This window comes from Rutilus rutilus (assembly GCF_951802725.1).
Source record: "Rutilus rutilus genome assembly, chromosome: 9".
Taxonomy (NCBI): domain Eukaryota; kingdom Metazoa; phylum Chordata; class Actinopteri; order Cypriniformes; family Leuciscidae; genus Rutilus; species Rutilus rutilus.
In genome coordinates, this window is record NC_140223.1 from 40,066,629 (window position 1) to 40,085,941 (window position 19,313).

The following is a 19,313-nucleotide window of genomic DNA, read 5'->3' on the forward strand; positions in this document are numbered from 1 at the left end:
TGAAACTGCTGGACTCGTCCGGGATTTGAACCCGGGACCTCTCGCACCCGAAGCGAGAATCATACCCCTAGACCAACGAGCCTGATTAATGAAGGTTTGGGCTACTTGTGTAGACTTGTACAGTCATTGAACGCTGGCCTTTAATCCAGATCTGACTCACCAAAATTGATTACTTTATAGAATTTACCAGAATTGCATAAAAATGTTAATGTTTAATCACTCCTCAAATACACGTTACAAAGGTTCATATTGGTATTTCACCCAAAGCGGAGAGTTAAAAGAAGCCAGCACTGATCATGTCAGCTATGCACTACACTACTACATGTATCATTACTTTTTTCTTGTACATCTCTGTATCTGAAGGTAAGTCCCCAAAAAGACAAAGTTTGAGAATGATAATGTGTTCATCCATGTTAGAAATATGAAGAGGGTTTGTAGCTGAAACTAATGTTTTTTTATCATTATGTGGCTGTTATTATGCATTACAGTTTTTCTCAGTCGCTTTGGTAAATTTTTTGAATCACCCTTAAGATTTGCAAACCAGTAAGTGCATTTCTCAAAACAATTGACCCTGTTTGTTTCCTTGTTCTTTCACGGTCAGAATTTGTAACCCTGTGTTGCGCTCTGTCTATATATGCTTGCCAAGTTAAGCTTCATGAGAAGCACTCTAAGATATTTTAGAGAACTAGTTAAACCATTTTGCATTTAATGACTTATGCAAGGAACTAATTCCTAGATGTTTTGAGGTTTAAGACAATTCAACAGGGAACCATATACAGAGGTGGGTAGAGTATCCAAAAACTGTAATTATTAATAGTTAGTGTAAAAAAGTGTAAAAAAAAGTATCCAATGAAAAAACTACTCAAGTAGCTAGTTTACTATATATATATATATATATATATATATATATATATATATATATATATATATATATACAGGGCCTAAAATTAACACACGCCAAGTGCCAAATGTGAGTAAAAATCTGCGTTGGTGAGTGAGACAAAATGCATTGTTGTGACGACATAAAAGTGAACGAACGTGAACCACACTGTGTTCAGTTGACGGGTCAGTTGTGTATCATCACGAAAGTTTCAGCCTTTCCCATGTAAATATTCAAGCAATGGAACATGAGAAAGGGAATTTGTTACTCACGCAACGCTGTGTGGGAAGTTTTAAGCTAGGTTTATACTCGCGGCGTCCACACATGTGCGAAGGTGCGTGTGGCAAAAATGACGTCATTGCGTTGGGTGCGGAAGTCACCATTTCGCTTGGCGGTGTGCACAGCTTTTTTTGTAACAGCGCACACGGCGCTGCATCCGAAGATTGAGCCGAATCTGGCCGAGCATGTACATCTCACCGTACCGGCACCCAGTTTGTGCGTTTTAAATTAGTTGCTTACATTTACAAAATGAGCCTTTAGCAGACATCAGCCATTTTAATAAAAATAAAGGTCCATGTTTTATACAACATGGGGCAGAGGAAAAGGGGTATAAGAAGCTACCCCCCCAGAGGAAGCGGTGGCCGTGCATCTCTGCCCACCCACAGCCGTTGGATGGAGATCTAAAGTGAGTCAACCATCCAAGCCGTGCAGAACCACTTCAGCTCTTGCTGGCCGAGCCTATGCGTCCGCTGGTCAAGCTGCTTCAGCCCTGGAAACTATGGTGGTCCTCCAAGTGTTCCAGGCGAAACTCCTCCGCTCCATTGACACGTCTGGACCGGACCCTGTGGCCTTCCGCGATCTGCACAGCGCCACTGACCTGGCCCAGCGTGCCACAAAGACCATTGCCCAGGCCATTGGAAGAAGCATGGCCAGTCTGGTAGTGCTCGAGCTCCACCTGTGGCTTAATCTCACAAAGATAAAGGACGCAGACAAGAATGCGGTCCCGTGGTGAAGGGCTTCGCAGAGCGTTTCACGGAAGCACAGAAGTCTTCGCAAGCCATGCAACACTTTCTGCTCAAACGCTCCAGTTCTGCTTCAGGTCACCCCAGGAACGCGTCGACCCATCACCCAGCCAAACCAGCGCCGGCGGTCTCTCAGCCCTGCCCAGCGGCTGAAGCTAAACAGCACCTGGCGCCAGCTAAGCACTTCCCATTCCCGAAACGCCAGGGCCCCCGGCCTAAAATTACACTGGACTCTGAGCCCCAGAAGCCTTCCTTGTCCAAGGATAGAAAGGAAGAGGAGGGGGCTAAGTCTCACTGCGGCCAGACCACCCCTAAAAAGAGCTTGCGTGCTTCTTCCAGCCCCCTTTTCAGTTCAGGCGGCTGGAAATGTTCTAATTGCAACCAAAGGACCCGTTCACGCACCCTTGCAAACAAATGCTGTTTCAACAGCGACAAAAATAAAGCACAAAAATTCTCAGAAATAGAGCACTATTACTCTTCAAAACACCTGGGCGGCCTGGCCCCCGACACATGGCGGCCCGCCCCCAAGACTTTATTCAGCCCCTAGTAACTCAGGCCAAGGCCTGGGAAGCCACCCCTCGATGTGTCAAAATGGGTACTGAACACAATAAAATGAGGCTACTTGCTCCAATTCGCTCGCAGACCTCTGCGCTTTCATGCCGTGGTCAACACATCGGTAAGGAGCAACGTGGCTCACGTCCTCCGCACCGAAGTGTTAAACCTGCTAGCAAAGGGGGCTGTCGAGACCGTTCCCCCTTCACAGAGCAAGTCAGGCTTTTACAGCCGTTACTTCCTCGTGCCGAAAAAGGATGGCGGCCTCAGGCCTATTCTAGATCTCGGACACCTGAACAAGGCCCTCATGAGACGGCCATTCAGGATGTTAACTACCAAACAAATCCTCTCGCAGATTCGCCCAGGGGATTGGTTTTTGTCAGCAGATCTGAAAGATGCTTACTTTCACATCCAAATAGCCCTGCATCACAGGCCATTCTTGAGATTCGCCTTCGAGGGGCAGGCTTATCAGTACATAGTCCTGCCATTCGGTCTGTCACTGGCACCTCGCACGTTTATGAAATGCATGGATGCAGCTCTCTCCCCCCTGAAACAGCGGGGAATGCGCATTCTGAACTACCTCGACGACTGGATCATTTTGGCCCAGTCAGAGGCTGAGTTACAGACTCACAAGTCCTGGCTCCTCAGCCATCTAGAATGCCTTGGGCTTAGGATAAACTTCTCCAAGAGTGTACTGTCCCCCAGCCAAAGCATTACCTTTCTGGGAACAGTTATCAACTCTGTTCAGATGAGAGCTTGGCTCACGCCAACCCGCACTCTCTCCATTCAACAGCTAGTGGCTTCGTTCAAAGTGGGCTCTTACCTGCCACTCAGAACATTTCAAAGGGCACTGGGCCTTATGGCCTCCGCATCGTCAGTACTCCAGTTAGGCCTACTGCGTATGCATCCCCTCCAGCGCTGGCTGAAGCCCCACCTGGCAGTTTGGCCACCTGTGTATCAGGGTGAACCAAGGCTGTACCAAAGCCCTGGCCCCTTGGAAAGACACCAACTGGTACCAGTCAGGTGTAAGCATGGGTCTAGTCTCGAGGAGGAAGGTGGTCATGACGAATGCCTCCAACCTAGGTTGGGGGGCTCTGTGCGAGGGCAGGCCAACCTCTGGTCGAGCTCAGAGAAACGCCTACACATCAACTGCCTCGAAATGAGAGCAGTCTTTCTAGCCCTAAAAATCTTCCTCCCGAGCCTGGCGGGACACCTTGTCCTGGTCCGGACTGACAACATGGCAGTGGTGTCATATATAAATCGCCAGGGTGGTCTCAGGTCAAGCAACCTGTACACCATGGCCAAGCAGCTACTGTTATGGGCACATGGGCACGGCTCCGAAATGGCCATGGTGAGGATGTGCAGCATCTCAGTGTCTGAGTTCGTCCTAGTAGCAGTAGCACTAGCACCTGACTGTAAGAGGAGGGCGGGGTCAGCTGAGCAATGGAGAGGCTGTCGTCGCGTTCTTTGTCTGATCTGCCGAAGGAGACGAGACTCGCCGCTCGAAGGGAGGGGAGCTGGTCTGCCTGAGTGAACAGGACTGGCGAAGGAGACTGTGATGGGGAAAGCAAGGCATGCAGGGACGTGGCCGGCGTAGTCTCGCTTATTTCCATCTGTTCGGGCTGCCGTTGGCTGCGGCGCTTCCTTCTAGTGCGGGAAAAGGAAGAACAGGAGAAGCAGTGTTGCCGTCTTGTTTAAAGAGAGCTAACCGCGTCCGCAGCACAGAGATTGGCAAACTCTCGCACTGAGAGCAACTCCCGGCAGAGAGTGGAGCTTCAGCGTGTGCGGCTCCCAGGCCCGTGGGGCACTCCGTATGCCCGTCCGCCTTGTGCAGAAGGGATCCGCACAAGGTGCAGAAAGAGCGAGGCATTTGAAACAACGCTCGCGAATTTGCTCTTTTAGAGAGCAGCGGCGAGCACACATTTAGCAAAGAAAGGATATAGCGTGTTCGCCGGATGGCCACAGGAGTACGGTGACAGAAGAGAAGCGGCTTCTTAGGTGAGTGAAGAAGGCGCTGTCCGCTGTATGCAAGGCCCATTCTAGCTGAGAATGGTTTGTTTCCACGGTGAAGGCTTCAGAGGAGGCAGAGACTTGTAAGGTCGCTGAAGGAGATAAAATCTGATTTTATGGCGAAATAATGGCCTTTATAGCCATAAGTCCCGCCCATTCTGGCGGGCTCTGACGTGCTCTGGCGCGGAGTCGCCTGATTGGTTTGTGCATCAGAGGCGCTTTGCCATAGGGTGTGCAGTTGCTGCAGCACAGCCAATGGGTGAGCTAGACACTCTGCTGTGTTCGCTATGCAGCTGCACTGCGTTCTAAATATAGGCTTCAATATTTTTCAAGGAAAGGAGTTTCCCCACTGCGTATTAGCTATGCAATACGAAGTGACCATTCTTGAAAGGGAACTCACAATTTAGTGACTTGATTCACTGAACTTATCCAGAGCCTAATCTCTGTTTAAACAGGTGATCCATTATTAGTTTTGTATTATTAATTATAGTAGAAATGTGATACTGTAAGATCCGTTGTTGTGACAATCAGATTTAAAAACCTCTGTGGTATTATGCTGATTCACACAGAGATCAAGAATCAGCATATGAATACGATGGTGACATTAAAAAGTTTCATGTCGCAGTGCATGTTAGGTACCAGCACAGGTACTAACCCAGACTCCCATCATGCATTGTAGCACGAATACTTTTATCACCATTGCTGAGATTTATATGCTGATTCTTAATGTCTGTGTGAATCTAAGTGATGCCATAGAGGATACCTTTTTGTGCACAAACTGTTTGTTAAATCTTTCACTTTATCTGTTTGCCACAAAACTGCTGGGCCCGTATTCATAAAGAATCTTAATGCAAAGAGTAGCTCCTAGTGACAAAATTCTAAGAATATTCTTAGAAATGTGGGCGTTTACTCTTAAAATTAAAGAAAAACTCCTAGTAAAGAAAAAAGTAATTCAGAAAGCATCTTAACCCTTAAAAGAGGTCTTAAGGTCAAAATTGTTAGGAGCACGGACGAGGACTTTTAAGAGGCTTAAGAGTTTCTTTAGCAGAGGAGAAAATGGCAGAAAGATGAAGAGGGAGAAGAAATGTGTTGCAGACAATGGATGACAGTGAGTTAATAAGACGCTATAGATTAGATCGTGCAGGGATCATGTTTGTGACAGATCTTTTTAGAGACACGCTAATATCTCCGACACAGCACAGAAATGCCATAGCGCCTGAAATAAAAAAGTAATCACTACATTACGATATTTGGCAACTGGGAAAATTCCATGTTTGATACATTAAAACCAACATTCAAACCACCGCTTAAATAGACATGCCAGCAATCAGTGTAACTGGAAAGAGTGGAACAATTTTTATCATTCTAAGCAATCAAATAATACCTTATAGGAAATCAACAGCATGGTAAATAAAAAAAGGATTTATATACACATATATAATGTGTGTGTGTGTGTGAGAGAACGATCAAATAGGAAAAAATTACGCATGTAAGTTCAAAGTGGAGGCTTAGAATAGACCCTATACTTAAAATCACTTTTTTTTTTACCAATCACAACCAACCAATCACAGTCTTCAAAAGATTGTGTCATACATAGCAACGGGGTCAACCCCGCCTCCTCACTAAGATAAAAGTTTTTGTATTTTCCTTACTCAGAGTTGCTCTCAGATCGGTCCCGAATCGCTCTTAAGCTAAGACTCCTACATAAAAGTTTTTAAGCTAAATTAAGAGTTTTCTGAGAGGATTCTTAGAATCTTTATGAATACGGGCCCTGGCTCTTATGTTGTAGAATCACAGTTTTAATATAATGAATAAAACTAATAATACATCACCTGCTTCACAAAAGAAAGCTATTAGTTTGACATTACTTTTCAGCTGTTATCTTTGTCTATGGAGCAAATGACATGAATATTGTGTATGTGTGAAAAAAAAAAAAAAAAGTGATTACAGAGGCATAAAACTAGTTAGCGCCAACTAGGGGCCGATTTCTTTCAAAATTCTAACAGAACTCTAGAGCCATGAGTTGAACATGCTCACTGAGTTTCGTTCTGATCAGCCTTAACCTTAACCTTCACCTTAACCTTCACCTTGTCTGATAGCTACTTAAATTTCATTGGCGGCCATGTTTTTTGAGATACGCCAATGTCCTCATAGACTATCGTGGCACCTCGTACAAAGACAGCGCATGCCAATTTTTCGAGTCATTTGGGCTAATGGTTGGGTGGTTATAGACATTTATATATATTTTTTGGCACCACCAAGTGGCCAATAGTCGCAATTTTTTTCCAAGTAACCTTAGATTGAGCTCATACACATGTGTCCCGAGTTTGGTTTATCTAGTTCCATTCATGAGTTATAGCTATTTTTGTAAATATGGCCGCTGACATATAGAACATTTTGGCACCCCCTAGCGACTGTGCAGCGAAATTTCGAATTCTCTTGATAATTATTGAGAATCAGACTCCAGGGAATCTTGCTGCACTGGTTTGGTTCCGGTCAGGCCAAAAACCTAGGACTAGTTCGCAAAAGTAGTTTTTTGGAAAAAAACTAAATACCCGCAAATTTTCCCAGGGTGACGAGCAAATCCGAGGCACATCAGTTGATCAGCTGCTAAATTCAAATGTGCTTTCACGCGTTGGCTGGCGCTGAGACAGAAGCACTCAACGCTTTTCACACATCACAACTATTCAGTGTTTTCAACCACATTTATTCATATCAGATACACGTGTAAATAACTACAACGTTTACTCTATTCTTCTCCAACCCTCCAACACATGACCCTTTAAAGTCGCAATTATCTTTTTAATTGTTTTCGACAGAATTTGAAACTTTTATTTTTATATTTTTGTATAAAATGTTAAAAACGACAGAGCACAGAGTTTAAGGATGAGTGCACTACAAATGTGTAGTGAAGTTTTTATCACGCATCAACAGAAAACAACACTAAAAGATTGATCTTGAGAATCACATTGATTACAAAAACAGAAAATCGACATGTTTGTGGTTTTATCTATGATGTGCACAAAATAGAACACAGTCAAAACATGAGGAGAAGCTCTAATTAAACCTGGTAGTAAATAGGCAAATTTGCGACGGGGCCCATCACGCACCGCGGGGGCTGCGGGGATGTCCCGTACGCCCATGACTGCCGGTTCAAGGCCACTTCATCAAACGCTCTTGGATTTTTTGTTACGACTTCGAGTGAGAAACCGCTTCAGACGATTCAGTGCATGCAGGAAACTGAACAAATAATTCAAACTGATTTTCGACTCAAATCTTTGAACAGAATCGACTGAAAAGACTGGTTCTCCACAAAAGCTTAAACACTTAAAATTCATCCTGTGGAAACCTTTCTCTTGTGGCAGCTAGCAGCAAGTGTTGTCCTCGTTCTCTTTTTATTTTTTTTGCATGAAAATCGTGTTTATCTTGTTTTGCAGCAAGTGTTTTTAAATGCTATATGAGATGGCACAAAAATTAAAGGGGTCCTTGATTATGATTTCACCTTTTTAACTGTGTTAGTGTGTAATGGTGCTGTTTGAGCATAAACAAAATCTGCAAAGTTACAATTCTCAAAGGTCAATGCAAAGGGAGATATTTTCTTTTACAGAAATCGCTTTTTAAGGACTACAACAAATGGCTGGTAGGGACTACAACAAGCTTCTTCCTGGGTTGGAGACATCACAAGTTTTTTTTTTTTTTTTACTCTGTCTCTGGTAACACACAACAAAGGGGGTTAGGCCATGTTGGGCTGCTTTAGAGAAGAGGAAGAGTTGTTGTAGTAGAGTGTTGTTGCCATGCTGTTGAAACGTTGTTTTTTTTCACCCTGATTGCAGGTCCTCTTTGTTCGGCCTTCCTAGGGACATTGGACTTAGGGAACAATGGCGAAGAAATGAGCTAAATTCTTATATGTTTGTGTGAATTATTGTACACTGGACTGCTTTGCAAACGAGGGTCAGTAAAATGCAGGATTTGCACAAAAGTTGCTTCTCCCAGATCGATCAATTGCAACTCGTGATTCAACTTTCTATCCATATCCTTCACATACAAATCCTTAAGTACCGCACTTTATAATGTGTGTGTTTGCAAATCGCTTTTTTGAATGTGCTATTGTGGCTAAAGTTACCATACTGTATTCACAAAGACCAGATCTTGTTATTTTTAACCCAAACATGCTCACTGCCTGTGCAATTCAGAAGCACACTTTTATTACTTTTCTTAAAAATAAAACTAATGACATAGCAGCTCTGGGGTCTCATTTATAAAGCGTGCGTACGCACAAAACGGGGTTGGAAACGTACGTACGCCAGTTCCCACGCAAAGGTTGTGATCTATAAAAAACAAACTTGATGGGAGAATGTTCGCACCTTTAAGCAAACTTTGAGCCGTGCGTACGCACATTCTGGAGACAAAGGGAATTGGCGACACCGATGGTGAGCTGGAGTTAAGTGTCTTTTTGGTCACTTTTAGACAGAAAATCTAAAGAAAATTAAACATATACAGAAAGATAATACAAATATAATTTCACTCACCAAGCCTGTCACTTGAAGCAAATATCCATCCCTTCTTAAATGTCCGCGCCAGCGAGCGCGTTGGGCCGTTTAGTGAAACTGACGCAAATAACAGTTTAAATAAATAAAATAATGATTTAAACTATGTTTTACTTCTGATATAAACATTTAGATTAAATATGCCATTCAAATTAATGGAGTTAAACACTTAAACATGAAACACTGAGAAGTTACAACATTTTTATATTCAAATTCAGTCAATAGAAATATTTGTTGTGGATGCGATGTTTTTGAACACTTTTCCTGTGGCGTGCTGTTTTAATGTTTTAACCACAGAGATAATTGCTTATCATGATAATACCAGATTGTCTGAGAAAATAGTTTCGTGCAAATAATGCCCAAGGCCTATCTGTTTCCATTAAATATATAAATCAATTAAAAATACAATTCGGCAGTGGAAAAGATTGAGAAAAACTTTCTCTGAAATGTATTTTACACTATTTGATTTATGTATTCAAAAACAAGGCAAGAATAGGCAACTACATGATTTTTATTAATGTAATGTGTCTTGTACTGTTAAACGTTATCACGTGGATGAATAATCATATGCAAATGATATGCAGATGAGGATCTGCATAGTAAAAAGAGGCGTTGTAAGCTCCATATATGGTTATTTCGGGGAGGAGACTTATGTGCGCACAATCTTCCGATGACTGGGATTTATAAAGTGAATTCTGCGCAGGTTCTGGCGTACGAACGGTTTTATAAATCTGAATATTTCTTTGCGTACGCCATTTTTGGCTTTCGGGCGCACGTACACTTTTAGTAAGGTTCCTACGCACAGTTTTATAAATGAGACCCCTGATCTCTTTGAATTCAGTCAGAGACAGTGGTAATTTTAGCCACATTATCCATACAGCATGCTAACAAGTACATTAACAAAATATAACATGCGGTACTTACATGTTCTGAATATGAAGTTGGACAAAAAGCTGGTATTGATCGATCTTTTGAGAGTTCTTCTCTTTGTGTGAGGTTCTCCACACTCCAGTTGTTGCTGCTGGAGTATTGATCCAAACTGGCAACAGCATGAGCTGTACAGGCTCCGCCCTCTTCTGAAAAGGGAGTGAGGAGCACCAGCTAAATTTGCATTTAAAGAGACACACACGAAATCAGCGTGTTTTTGCTCACACCCAAATAGGGGCTTTCAAAACATTCTGTAATAAATAATCCGTATGGTATTTTGACCTGAAACTTCACAAACACATTCTGGTGACACCCGAGACTTATATTAAATCTTGTGAAAATGGGCATAATTTGTCCCCTTATAGTTATTTTATGTGATAGTTTTGGTATTTTTTCTAGGATTAATTATTTGTCTCCATACCATGAACAAACACAAATAGATACCGGTTTTCTCTGGAGATTTTATTAGGATTTAGATGGAGTTTACGGGACTGTGTTTTGCCAATGGATGAATCACTGCATTTTCTGTTGTTTCGGGAAGGAAACGACTTGCAGTTTTGTGATGGAGCCCTGTTGGATCTGGGGGAAAGATCAGAGAGAGAGAAAGAATAGAATGAAATGAAGTGTGCGGGAGCGTGTTGAAGAGTTGCAGGTAGAAACCGCATGCCATTCCCATCAATGATCCTATCAAATGTGCAATCGTTGAGGAATAAAAGTGAATGAATTACAGGCAAACGTGACCCTATCTTTGGGAATATATGAATGCTTGTTTAATCACAATGACGGAAACTTGGCTTAATTGCCAGGACCTCGATTCTTCTCTGGAGATCTGTGGATTTGGTGCTTCACTTTGTTTGAATAGGGAAAAAATCAAGATGGGGGAGTTTGACTGTATATAAATCGACAATGGTGAACCAACATCACAGTAAGAGAAATTAAGCGTAGCATCAGTTCTGGCTGGTCACGTTAGTCAAGCTCGCATCAGCAGACTCTCAGCTGATACATGTCTACCTATAGGAATACGACGCCTATCACTGTACACATATATAAGCTCCTTCAGTATTATCAGCAGCTATTGCGTTTCTCAGGAGCTAATTACCCTCCTCCCTCCCCAGCTCCTCCTCTCGTCCAGTCATTATGGCATTCTGATTTACCTTGAATCAGAATAAATTCTCGAATTATGTTGTACTTTAAAATCTTGAATTAATGATATCTGCAATACATTCATCTTGGTTCTGTTCTGTTTACCCCAAGGGGGCTATTGCTGCTCTTGCCCAGAACAGAACCATACCGCCAATCCTAACTGTATGCTAATTGTCAATCGTATTTGACGATAGTGGTCCTGACAGAAACTGTGTTTACCTGATGTGGCGAGCAGGACGAGGCAGAGGGCCGTGGGAGAACGGCGCAAGGTTGGTGGCGTGATTAATGATGAGCGACACCTGTGCGACGCACCAGTCTCATATCTCTCACGGAGGAGCGGAAGCATAAAGGAGGAGCAACGATAGTGAAGATCGAGAGAGGAACAGGCCTGGGGCCCGTTCTTCTTACGTTGCTTAAAACATCCGAGATCAAATGAGACATCCAAGATGATATCATCGTGCTAATCATGATCTGGCTAATTAGGTTCTTTGATCACACCTGCCGGATATGATTAGTATCGCTGGATTGAGTTATCTGAGATAATTGCACGTTCATGCGAAGTTTAAAAGGGGATATATATCGATAGTAGAAACAGTGGCGGTTCTACATTGAATTACACCCTGGGCGAGACCCCCTTCGAGCGCCAACCCCCACCCCCCTTAATTTTAATTGGGGGGGGGGGGGGGGGGGGGGTTCTTACCCCATTGGCAGATCATCATGTTTTGCTTGTTTTAAGCAAAAACTCAATTTTAAGTGTAGTGTTTCACTCAATTTTAAGATATTAAGTCTTGTTTTCTGGGGCAATAAAAAAAAAAAATTATTTCCCCAGAAACCAAGACTTAATATCTTATGTCATTTTACCACTTTGTTAACGTTATGCATCTTTATTTAAGAAATGTTTGATATTTGGACTGGAAACAAGACAAAAATACTAATTAAGAAAAGCATTTTTTGCAGTGTAATAACTGAACTTGTCACAGTTTTGTTGCAAAGCACATTATGGTGAAATTAGATTATAAGGTGTTTAGAGTATTTCCAAACAATAAACCTTGGATCTCAAAGAGAACAAAATTTATTTTGCACAAAATAAAAAGCTTTTCAGATCGGAGAATCCCACACAGTTAGAGAGATCAGTAAAATGGTGAGAGCAGTAATAAAGAAGAATGGGTTCAAATTTAAAGATAAGGTGGAAGATTAGCTGGATGGAAGAAAAATGAAGAGCAGCATGGCAGGAAATTAAAACCTTGGCAGGTATTGAGAGGAAAGATATCAAGAGGATTAAATTAGACAGTTTTAACTCAGATATGGATTTTGCTGATAAATTGAACGAGTATAATCATGTTTTTAGTCAAAAGTTGCCCTAAATTTCATATCTAAAAGGATCAAATGTAAAGGTTAACAATATTCAATATTTCTCTGTTTCAGTGCAATCAGGATATGACTATGATTATGACTTAGGGGAGAATGAAAAAAACTGCACCACATCTGAATCCATCATTGGAGGCACGGTGGAGTATTCAAATGGCGGTGTTGTGGGTAGTCGGCTAATTTATCACTGCAGCGATGGATTTGAACCTTATCCAATCAGCCAAAAAGTCTGCAGCTCTGATGGAGAATGGGAGCCAAGAGTATCCAGGGTCAAATGTGAAGGTAAACTTTAAAGAGCGATCATATTTATTTACTATATCCCATACAAAAATAGTGGATACCACCACAGGCTTAATGAAATATGTATGGGCTTGGAGACTGGAAACATGAGGCTTGTTACTTTCATAGTACCGTCTTTTGGCCAAATCACATCAGACTTTACATGCAAAAGAATTGTGCCCAAAAATAGCACAAATGTTTTTTACATTTTCCTTTTGGTTTCTTTACATATCACATATCTCATATTTCAACCATGCTTTTCACTGACACTTTTGTCTCTTTGGTAGCAAAGTATAGTAACTTTGGAAAACTTTTGAAAAACTTTGTATTCTTCATTGTGGTGGAAATAATGCCACATCTATGGGTCTTTTATCATTAATAATCACTTAAATTCCTTTATTAACATTATCCTCATATGTATGGTAAACTTGAAACTAAAAATGTAACATACTATCTACAGCATAATCAAGCTGACATTGACAATGGTAAAGGGAACCATGTCATGACTATATTGTAGTTAAAATAGTCATTAGTCTACACCAGGGGTGCCCAATCCTGCTCCTGCCGATCGACTGTCCTGCACAGTTCATCTCCAACCCTAATCAAACACACCTGAAGCAACCAATTAAGGTCTTCAGGATCACTTGAAAATTAAAGGCAGGTGTGTTTGATTAGGGTTGGAGATGAACTGTGCAGGACAGTCGATTGGCAGTCGCAGGATTGGGCACCCCTGATCTACACTGTAAAAAGTTACTAAGTATACCTTCAATAAAAAAAATAAATAAATAAACAATCCACTGTCATTTAATTCTAGGATTACTATTAACCGAATCTGTGTATTTTAGAAACCAACGATTATGGAGATTATGAGGACCCACAGAAGAACTGCTCGTTGGAAGTGTCCATAAAGGGAGGTAGTGTGGTCTACTCCAGTGAGGGATTGGAAGGGAGCGTGCTGACCTATCACTGCAAGGCAGGACACTACCCTTTTCCAGTAACGCAAAGAGTCTGTGACAGAGATGGCCAGTGGTCAGCCATGAGACTCCCAAATGGAAAGAGAACACTCAATGCTGTGTGCAAGGGTACCTTCTTCTTGCCTTTTTACTCCATGGGTTATCATCCTTTTTAACATACTCTGCTGTTTAACCCTGAGTTAAAACTAATTTTCAGACTTTTATTAAGTATTTTGAATGGGGATTAGCACCACTAATGCTATTAAGATGGGGTATAAAACCAAGCTCCACTGCAAAGGATCAGAAATATATAAATCCTACTGATGTGCAAGAGTTATTAATTAAATAGGCTGCATGCTCTCTTTGTCCAATCAATAATATTGACAAACATAAAAAAAAAAAAACACCTCTAGGTATATATATGAATCTCACCCACAAGTGTTAAAATCTAACCAATTAAGTTTAATTTACAAGTGATGACTGGCCTTTAGTGGCTACGTTTACATGCAACCAAATAATCCGTTAGTAGTCAGATTGACGGCTCAATCGGACTGAAAACCCTTCATGTAAACACCTTAATCGATCAGATTGAGCTCGATCCGAATGAAATTTCGATCAGATTGAAAGGGGTGGTTTATTTATTTTTCTAATCAAATCGAGACAACATGTAAACACTTGGTCGGATTAAAAACCGAAACTGAAAGGACTGCGCATGTGCAATGACGTTGAAATAGCGTAATGACGTATGACGCGCAGAATGAGCTCTTGTTCCTGTTGAATAAAGTGTCATATAAATGAGTGTCCCGTCATCCTAAAATTCTCCTTTCACTGCGTCTGGACAACATCCCACCAGTCCTTGTTTCAGATACTCATCCACAGACGACGGGAGGGGTCTTACAGTGCGGGGAGGGGCAGTTTTACAGCGTTATAAATATAAGCAGAACGGCACAACGGTTCATATGCTCATTTACTCCAAATTATGACCAGAAATGGATAAATATTAAGTCTGCTGTTTAAAACAAATAAAGAACCAATGTAGGAGAATATTTAGTATGCGCAAACAGCGGAAAACTCTGTATATTTGTGCAGTGTGTGCATGTCAAAAAATATATTCCAATTTGAAGCTTGTGACATATAAACGCACACATCAACCCGATCACTTGTTTAGTGTTCATGTAAACACTACATTCAGATTCATCAATCGGAATGAATTCAGTCCGATTGAAACAAAAGTTTTGCATGTAAACGTAGCCACTGATGACACCTGCTATTAATGAACAGAGTCTACTGAAGGAAAGAAGAGTGTAAAGACCAACGACTCTACCTGTGAGACTCCACCGAGCAAGGACACCGACAAGGCACTTGAGTATTAATTTCTTGTTATTAATTTTATTTTCTTGTTGTTTCCTTTCTCTTCTACACACCTTTTCAACTGATCTTTCTGTTTGTGAGCTCTCTTACACTGTGTTTTCAAATCCCTACTATTACAAACATACGAAAATCTAATGTCACACGTCGGAGGCAGTACAATCCTAACAACCTGCGTACCTTTCCGGTGTCTTCTAGTACTATATTCTCTTTTCCTATCCTATTGGTCTCTGGAATTGCCAGTCCACTGTAAACAAAGCTGATTTCATTAAATCTATTTCTAGTCATTCAGGTCTCAGCCTACTGGCTCTGACTGAGACCTGGATCAGACCAGAGGACACTGCCACACCGGCTGGTCTCTCCACTAACTTCACTTTCTCACACCCCTCGCCTGACTGGTAGGGCTGGAGGTACTGGTCTGCTTATCTCAAACGATTAGAAATTTGATCCTTTACCACCTCTGTGTGACAACAGCTCATTTGAATCACATTCAATTACCATCACTAGCCCTATTAAAATCCATTTTGTAGTTGTATATCGTCCCCCAGGTCAGCTTGGCAGCTTCTTGGAGGAGCTTGATGTGCTACTCTCATCCTTCCCTGAGGATGGTACTCCTCTCATAGTTCTTGGAGACTTCAACATCCAACTAGAAAAACCTCAGGCTGCTGATTTCCACACTCTGCTTGCCTCATTCGACCTCAAACAAGTATCTACTGCGGCTACTCACAAATCAGATAACAAATTGGACCTTATTTACTCGCGCTACTGCTCCACTGACCATACGCTGGTCACTCCACTGCACACCTCAGATCACTTCCTCCTCACTCTCAACCTTAACCTGCCTCAGAGCACAACAAACACTCCTCCACAGGTCACCTTTCAGCGAAACCTACGCTCACTCTCACCCTCTCGCCTATCCTCTTTGGTCTCATCCACACTTCCTCCACCTGATCATCCTTTAACATCCTGCTTGGACAACTTTTGCCCCCTTTCCTCCAGGCCAGCCTGCGCCACACCCTCTGCCCCCTGGTTATCTGATGTTCTCCGTGAACATCGTTCTAAACTCAGGGGTGCAGAGAGGGAGTGGCGTAAATCGAAAGATCCTACTGACCTTGGTCTTTATCAATTTCTTCTCTCTTCCTTCTCTGCTAATATCTCTACTGCTAAAATGACTTACTATCACAACAAAATGAACAATTCTTCTGACTCTCGCAAGCTTTTCAAAACCTTCTCCTCTCTTCTCAACCCTCCTCCTCCTCCTTCATCAACCCTAACAGTTGACGATTTTGCCACATTCTTCATAAATAAAACAACCACCATCAGCGGCCAATTTACCAATCCACAAACTGACACACACATTATACCAGCTAACACACACATTCTACCCTCCTTCTCTCTACTTTCAGAGGCAGAAGTCTCCAAACTCCTCCTTTCCAATCGCTCTACCAACTGTCCGCTTGATCCTATTCCCACTTACCTACTTCAAGCAATTTCATCCTCAGTCGTACCCGCACTCACACACATCATAAACACCTCTCTTCACACTGGCACATTTCCCACAGCATTTAAGCAGGCTCAGGTAACCCCACTGCTTAAGAAACCCACTCTAAATCCAGCACATCTGGATAATTACAGACCGGTATCTCTTCTTCCATTTGTCGTGAAAACACTTTAACGAGTTGTTTTCAACCAGATATCTTCCTTCCTTACACAGAACAACCTCTTGGACAACAATCAGTCTGGTTTCAAAAGCGGACACTCAACTGAGACTGCCCTGCTCTCAGTAATTGAAGCTCTGAGACTGGCAAGAGCAGCTTCCAAATCCTCAGTTCTCATCCTGCTGGATCTGTCGGTAACACTTTAAAATACGGATCCTTCGTTAATGAATAACTACACAGGAACAAATGAGTAACACAATATTAACAATCTAGTAACTACAGTTAACTAACAAGTAACTCTGATTAACGAATTAGTAAGTAATAGCACACAGATTTAAGTGGTAGTTCACTATTAACTAATCAATAACTACTATTTTTTAATACTTCACAGAGAACTACTGAATTTTTTTACAGATTTAAGTGTTAGTTCACTAATAACTAATCAATAACTACTATTTTTCAATACTTCCCAGAGAAATAATGAAAAAAATTCACAATTCATGCAAAACTAATTAATAACTAATGCAGGACAAATTACTAGCACTAGATTAACATTACTGCTAGATACTGTACACTAATTATCAATATGTAATAGCTTAGCAGACTTATGATTTGGGAAAGCTGTCAATAATTAGCCTATGCACTGCTGTCTTTTAGAGAACTATTCATAAACTAAATAATTTTTAAGAATTGTTTTTATAAATGCACTTGTCTGGAACACTTACCCTGTGGCTGATTTTCCGGCATTCCTCTGGACTGGCTTTGAATAACTAGACTCATCATGGTGAGTACTGGAACATACTGAGTCATCAGCCATCCAAATACCAGTTATTTTATTATAGCTTGAGTCATTTGAGACACTTGAGTCATTACTAGTTAGTTAACATGATCTTCACTTTAGAATACGGATCCAAATAGGGGTATGTAGTAACACTTGAGTCATTACTAGTTAGTTAACATGATCTTCACTTTAGAATACGGATCCAAATAGGGGTATGTAGTAACACTTGAGTCATTACTAGTTAGTTAACATGATCTTCACTTTAGAATACGGATCCAAATAATTAGTAGTTCCTATAGAGGTATGTAGTAACACTTGAGTCATTACTAGTTAGTTAACATGATCTTCACTTTAGAATACGGATCCAAATAATTTGTAAGTCCTATAAAAGTATGCATTAACACTTGAGTCATTACTAGTTATCATGATTCCATGCTGTAGTTACTAATGAAGAGCCAACCCGAAAGGGTAGAATCATCTAATCATTCACAGGATATATATACACACACATATTTATATATATATATATATATATATATATATATATATATACATATGAACAAAGAGACATACATACAAACAATTTTGAGAGGTAGGTTAAATAATAAAATAACTGGTATTTGGATGGCTGATGACTCAGTATGTTCCAGTACTCACCATGATGAGTCTAGTTATTCAAAGCCAGTCCAGAGGAATGCCGGAAAATCGGCCACAGGGTAAGTGTTCCAGACAAGTGCATTTATAAAAACAATTCTTAAAAATTATTTAGTTTATGAATAGTTCTCTAAAAGACAGCAGTGCATAGGCTAATTATTGACAGCTTTCCCAAATCATAAGTCTGCTAAGCTATTACATATTGATAATTATAGTGTACAGTATCTAGCAGTAATGTTAATCTAGTGCTAGTAATTTTTCCTGCATTAGTTATTAAGTTTTGCATGAATTGTGAATTTTTTTCATTATTTCTCTGGGAAGTATTAAAAAATTGTAGTTATTGATTAGTTATTAGTGAACTACCACTTAAATCTGTAAAAAATTCAGTAGTTCTCTGGGAAGTATTAAGAAATAGTAGTTATTGATTAGTTAATAGTGAACTACCACTTAAATCTGTGTGCTATTACTTACTAATTCGTTAATCAGAGTTACTTGTTAGTTAACTGTAGTTACTAGATTGTTAACATTGTGTTACTCATTTGTTCCTGTGTAGTTATTCATTAACGAAGGATCCGTATTTTAAAGTGTTACCGATCTGTCTGCTGCCTTTGACACAGTTAACCACCAGATCCTCTTGTTAATCCTAAAGATGAAGGGCATCTCAGGAACCGCACTCCAATGGTTCAAGTCTTACCTCTCAGGTAGGTCCTTTAGGGTGTCGTGGAGGGGTGTGGTGTCTAAGACCAAACATCTAGCTCCTGGAGTGCCTCAGGGCTCAGTGCTTGGACCACTTTTCTTCTCTATCTACATGACATCACTAGGATCTGTGATTCAGAAACATGGGTTTCCTATCACTGCTACGCTGATGACACACAACTCTACCTCTCATTCCAGCCTGATGATCCGACGGTAGCTGATCGTATCTCAGCCTGCCTGGTAGACATTTCTGGCTGGATGAAGGACCACCACCTTCAACTAAACCTTGCGAAGACAGAGCTACTTGTGTTCCCGGCGACGTTGTAAACCTTATTTTGGAGCAAAGTCATCAAACTTTTTCAGCGATTTTTATCATATTTTACTGCTGTTTCTATACATGCAGTTTTTATGTCCCGGCAACCAGTGAAAGTGCAGTTCTGACTCTCTGCCCATTCATTTGTAGATAGCGGTGTAT

General features: G+C 41.2%; 1 protein-coding gene across 1 annotated transcript in view; it reads left to right on the forward strand.

Moving 5' to 3' along the window:
• The first annotated feature begins 242 nt into the window (after positions 1–242).
• LOC311296406 (complement C2) overlaps positions 243–19,313 on the forward strand; it is a 50,638-nt gene continuing 31,567 nt past the window's right edge. Inside the window, exons 1-3 of the mRNA XM_084418129.1 lie at positions 243–363; positions 12,507–12,731; positions 13,574–13,810. Of these exons, the coding sequence (XP_084274255.1) occupies positions 297–363; positions 12,507–12,731; positions 13,574–13,810 (529 nt within the window). The 5' untranslated portion in view covers positions 243–296. The remainder of the gene's footprint in view (positions 364–12,506; positions 12,732–13,573; positions 13,811–19,313) is intronic.